Source organism: Lipophrys pholis (genome assembly GCF_963383615.2).
Source record: "Lipophrys pholis genome assembly, chromosome: 19".
Classification (NCBI taxonomy): Eukaryota; Metazoa; Chordata; class Actinopteri; order Blenniiformes; family Blenniidae; genus Lipophrys; species Lipophrys pholis.
The window spans coordinates 1,037,433-1,043,432 of NC_137647.1; the positions used below are offsets into that span (position 1 = coordinate 1,037,433).

A 6,000-nucleotide genomic window follows, 5' to 3' on the forward strand; every position below is an offset into this window, starting at 1 on the left:
TGGCAGCGGTTCAATAAACAAGTTAAAGAGTCCTGGGCTAGCTGGACAACCCTGGCGGCAACCTCGCCGCAGGCTTATTTTATCGGAAAGGTCCCTGTTAACTTTCACCCTGGCTATTGGGTGTGTGTATAATGTTTTAATGTTATTTATGAATTTCTCATGAAAGCCAAATGTTTCCATAACTTTATAAAGAAAATCCCGCCCGTCCCTGGAGATGCACATGGTTTAAGGGCAGAAATAGCTTTGCTAATTTCGTCAACTGATATTTCTTTAATTAACTTATCATTGTGAATTTTACCGCGACAGGGCAGGTCTAACTGAGCCAGATATGTTTCAACTTTGTATACATCAAATAGTGTTGGTCGAGTGTAGAGACCTTCATAAAACTTCTCAAATGCCTTTTTAATTCCTTGTAGTTTATATGTGGTCTTTTTGGATATGGGGTCCCTAATTTTGTAAACTGTACTTTCTGAACCTCCAAGCAGGTCTCCGTGTGGCGTTAGAGCCTCGTGGTGTCGTTGTTTTGTAAATCTGAGCTTTTTCTCTATTTCCTCACAATACATCTTGTCATGAGAATAATACCCTGCAGCATGAGAACAATACCATGCTGCATGAGAAGGAGATCCTTCTGCATGAGAAAGAGACTCTCAAAACCAACTACAATACCCTGCAGCAAAATAATAATACCCTGCTGCATGAGGAGACCTTTTTGCATGAGAAGGAGACCGATCTGCATGAGAAGGAGACCCTCAATGCTAAGAACAACACGCTGCAGGATCAAAACAAAGTACTGCTGGATGAGAAAGAGAGGCTCCAAACTCAGTGCATTACCCTTCTGCATGATAATGAGACCCTTCTGCATGATAATGAGACCCTTCAATGCTAGGAGCAACATGCTTCAGGATGAGAACAGCACACTGCAGGATGATAAAGAGAGGCTCCTCAATCAGTGCATTACCCGGCTGGATGAGAAGGAGATTCTCAAAACTAACTACAATACCCTGCAGCATGAGAACATTGCCCTGTTGTATGAGAAGGAGTTGAATGATTGATTTTGATGTCCAAAATAAAATAAAAAAATTAATTAAAATGAAAGGAGTTGAGAGTTTAACTATGAAGGCAAAATCCACTGCAGAAAATAAAAACTCTAAAATAAAATAATCTCAATTGGTCCAAAAAAAGATCTCATTTCATTTTATTCACATTTTGCTAAAAAATGATCGTCTCAACTACAAAACTCTCCGCTGACATCCGGTTTGTACCACGCCCAGTAAGGAGCAACGTGATTGGTCAATTGATACCATGTGGGCTGTACGTTTTGAACGACGGCCTCTGATTGGTTTATTGTTTTCCGACTCATCCTGATGCGAATTCTACCTGCAGATTATCTATAGACCTGTGAGCCATGTCATTCTTCATTTCCAAAATGTTGACACACGTTTGGATAACTGCACTTCATTCATGTTTTTCACTGAAGAATAAAATATTCTTTGCTGCGAAAATGCTGAGGGACAGGGACAGGGACAGGGACAAGTCCAAACCATCCCCAATGAAAAGAAGCGATTACTTTAAAAGAAAAAAAGACAAGTTTTTAACAAAGCAGGAAAGTATATAGGATACAAAAATGTCTACGAGAAACGTAAATATATTACTGTTAAGATGTACAAGTCACAACGTAGTATTTAGTCCAGAATACACTAGAATGCACCATTTGGGGTAAATCTGCTTTTTCTTTCTTTCATATTTTAAAGTGATCGAACACGATTCCTGAATTTTCCCACGTTTTGATCGGCTCCGCGGGACGAGTTACGCAAAACCTTAACTTAAAGGCTCACAGATTAAAATCGGTCGAAGCTATAAAGAAAATGTTTCCACATCTGAAAAGAGGACAGACGTGGCAACGTTTTAAAAGTCACACCAAGTCTCTAGCTGAAAGTATGGCCACGTCACCTGACGTAGAAAAGTGAGTTGTTGGGTTTTTTTGTCTTTCACTCAGTTCCCATCCACTTTCAATGGGAACTTCTAAGCAGTTTTTCATGATTTTTTTTTTTCAGAACCTTTTTGTCGAATGTTAATTAGAATAATGGCGCACTATTCTCAAATGTTCCGCACGTTTTCATGTGTACCTACTCCAAACGGTGCAGGACTAGATATGTGCTGAAAAGGATTAAAATTAAAGGCCGTCCTAGGAATTGTAATCTTAGCGCCTCGCCTCTTAAAGAGGCAGGCGCAAGAAAAAGAATCAATCAAGTAGCAGAAAAAGTTAAAAAGAATCAATGAAGTAGCAGAAAAAGTTAAATGGTAACAAGAGGAAAAAAAGCATGAAGCCGAACGTCGTCCAGTTTTTACCACATGTGGACTTTCTGTGAAGATTTCATTCATCCTGAGGTTTTACTTTTCATCTGCTCTCCTCCTCATCCTCCTCATGAGTCTCGTGTTTATCATCATCATCTTCCTCATGAGTCTCGTGTTTCTCCTCCTCCTCCTCCTCTCATTCTCAGGGATGGGTTATGGGGATCGAACCAGCACCTTCTGTGGAACCCCGGAGTTTTTGGCGCCGGAGGTTCTGACCGACACGTCGTACACTAGAGCCGTGGACTGGTGGGGCCTCGGCGTGCTCGTCTACGAGATGCTGGTGGGAGAGGTGAGAGGAAATAACGCTCTGTCCACCATCCATCATCCATCATCCACCATCCATCATCCACCATCCATCATCCACCATCCATCATCCTCCATCCACCATCCATCATCCACCATCCACCATCCATCATCCACCATCCATCACCCACCATCCACCATCCATCATCCTCCATCCACCATCCATCATCCACCATCCATCATCCTCCATCCACCATCCATCATCCACCATCCACCATCCACCATCCATCATCCTCCATCCACCATCCATCATCCACCATCCACCATCCATCATCCTCCATCCACCATCCATCATCCACCATCCACCATCCACCATCCATCATCCACCATCCATCATCCTCCATCCACCATCCACCATCCACCATCCATCATCCATCATCCACCATCCATCATCCATCATCCACCATCCATCATCCATCATCCACCATCCACCATCCATCATCCTCCATCCATCATCCATCATCCTCCATCCACCATCCACCATCCACCATCCATCATCCTCCATCCATCATCCACCATCCATCATCCATCATCCACCATCCATCATCCATCATCCACCATCCACCATCCATCATCCTCCATCCATCATCCACCATCCATCATCCACCATCCATCATCCACCATCCATCATCCATCATCCACCATCCATCATCCATCATCCACCATCCACCATCCATCATCCACCATCCATCATCCACCATCCATCATCCACCATCCACCATCCATCATCCACCATCCATCATCCTCCATCCATCATCCACCATCCATCATCCATCATCCACCATCCATCATCCACCATCCACCATCCATCATCCATCATCCATCATCCACCATCCATCATCCTCCATCCACCATCCATCATCCACCATCCATCATCCTCCATCCATCATCCACCATCCATCATCCACCTCCGAGCCTCCGTCACTCCTCAGTGATGGGCCACCACTTACGTTTGTGTGTGTGTTTTTGTGTGTGTGTGTGTGTGTGTGTGTGTGTGTGTGTGTGTGTGTGTGTGTGTGTGTGTGTGTGTGTGTGTGTGTGTGTGTGTGTGTGTGTGTGTGTGTGTGTGTGTGTGTGTGTGTGTGTGTGTGTGTGTGTGTGTGTGTGTGTGTGTGTGTGTGTGTGTGTCAGTCTCCATTCCCAGGTGACGATGAGGAGGAGGTCTTCGACAGCATTGTGAATGACGAGGTGCGCTACCCGCGCTTCCTCTCCACCGAGGCCATCGGCATCATGAGACGGGTGAACCTTCATCCTGGATTACAGTTACAAGTTACTTTTAGATGCTCTATAATCTGATGTTAGAGGAGTAAGATGCTCTATAATCTGGATTAGATGAACCACTGTTCTGTTTTCTTTGCTTCCAGCTGCTGAGGAGAAACCCTGATCGACGTCTCGGTTCTGGAGAAAAAGACGCAGAAGAGGTGAAGAAGCAGCCGTTCTTCAGGGTGAGTGTGACGCTCTACAAGCTTCTTCCCGCCAGAGTCGCTGTCGACTAACAGGAAGTGTCGTTCAGGCTACGGACTGGGAGGCTCTGCTGCAGAGGAAGGCCCCGCCGCCCTTCATCCCCACCATCGCCGGCAGGGAGGACGTCAGCAACTTCGACACGGAATTCACCGCCGAGGCGCCGACGCTCACGCCGCCCCGCGAGCGCCGCACGCTCTCCCGCAAGGAGCAGGACCACTTCAAGGACTTTGACTACGTGTCTGACCTCTGCTAGTGTGGAGCTGCCCGCTGCCGGGGGGGAGGGGGGGGGGGGGGGGGGGGGGTTTCACGACGGGACCGGGGGGGTGGGGACACTACGGGACCGGCTGGGATCGCGTGTCACAAACGTCCACACATCTGCTGACCCAAAAACCTTCTAGAGTGGCTTTTCGGGGAGGAAGGGGAGGCGGATCTGTGGCGATCACCAGAGATAATCCAGATTATGTGAGCGGCTGGAGGACGAGATGATGGATGCAGCTGTTTGAAAAGCTCCGGGAGCCTCCGGGCCGCGGCGCCATGATGATTCCGACAGGAAGGTGTTTGTCTCTGTCCGTCCCTCCGTTCTGCTCAGTGTTGGACTGTGTTCAGTGTCGTTGGCCTCCATCGTGCACCGCCTGGATGTGACCACCGGGGGGCGCCAGACGAGAGAGGAATCTCCCAGCTGCCTCCGCGGATCATGTTTGTGTCTCTTTGCTGAATCATAGGACGATTCCTCCTTTGTCTTCTTTCTCTACGTACGACACACATTTTATAATTTCAATCGTTTTACATTGACAGGAAGCTTTTACTTCTTTTTGTGATTTACTGTTGTTTTTGTTTTTTCCGTCCGTCTGTGTTTGCTCCTCCGTCACTCGCTGGTGAAATGTGTTGGAACTGTGACTCAGTAAAGATGTGAACCAAGCACACAGGTTGATTCCTCTGTCTTTGTTTACCTGCACTCAAGGTGCTTGAATATAATATATGATATATAATATATATTGAATTAATTAAACAGACAAAAAGGCCCCGTTTACAGGAAGATGTCAACCTTTCATTCTACTGCGGCGCTCAGAGTCACTTAAAACTTTGTGAAAACCACTCCCAAGGTGGAACTTTTCGAAAATATTGTGACTCAATCTCCATGGAAACGCTGCCACTGGTCCTGGTGAGGAGTAGTTGTGCACGTGCTCAGTAGAAAGAACTCCCTGATAAAAACAGTAGAACACTTTATTCTTTGAAAACACGTGTTTAAACCTTCAGTGGGTCACGCTGACGCCGCCACAGTCCGCCGCTTGATTACTTCTTCCAACTCAGATGGATCTTCTGCATCAAACGAGCCGATAAACTGTAAAGTCATCGATGAGCTGGGATGTTGGGAGTGACGAGGTCCTGGGACGACCGTCGGTTGTTAGTGGCAACCAGCTCGGACAGAAACGACAGTTATTCCACCAATCAGGTCCCACTGACTGCACATCAAACATATTTACATGGACGACCATAAAGTTCCATCAACATATCAACTCATACGTTTAAAAAAAAAACTTCAGAATAAAAGACTTTTTAGCTTGAAAATTGAGTTTGATGTTAAGTTTGTAAAGTCTTAATTTTATGACGTGTACTATTTAAGTAGCAGTGCTTTTACTTCTTTTATTCACGTTTTGCAGTAAAAAAATAATCTTTTTGGATGAAAAGACATAATTTTATTTCTTGATTTCCTGTTTGAAATGTTTTAGTTTTTTATTCTTCAGTTCTATTTGCCTGCCTGCCACTCTTAGTTACAAAAACACTCAAATCTAAAAAGTTAAAACGGCTAAAAGCCTCGATGGCTTAATGTTGTGGATTTATGGAATACAATTTTTAAGTTAAATTATTTGTTTGTTA

General features: G+C 45.2%; 1 protein-coding gene across 3 annotated transcripts in view; it reads left to right on the forward strand.

Moving 5' to 3' along the window:
* pkn1b (protein kinase N1b) overlaps positions 1-5,045 on the forward strand; it is a 47,037-nt gene extending 41,992 nt beyond the window's left edge. For all 3 annotated transcript variants that reach the window (XM_080487939.1, XM_080487938.1, XM_080487937.1), the window contains exons 19-22: positions 2,502-2,644; positions 3,790-3,897; positions 4,023-4,103; positions 4,172-5,045. In XM_080487939.1, the coding sequence (XP_080344065.1) occupies positions 2,502-2,644; positions 3,790-3,897; positions 4,023-4,103; positions 4,172-4,375 (536 nt within the window). In that variant the 3' untranslated portion in view covers positions 4,376-5,045. The remainder of the gene's footprint in view (positions 1-2,501; positions 2,645-3,789; positions 3,898-4,022; positions 4,104-4,171) is intronic.
* The last annotated feature ends 955 nt before the right edge of the window (positions 5,046-6,000 follow it).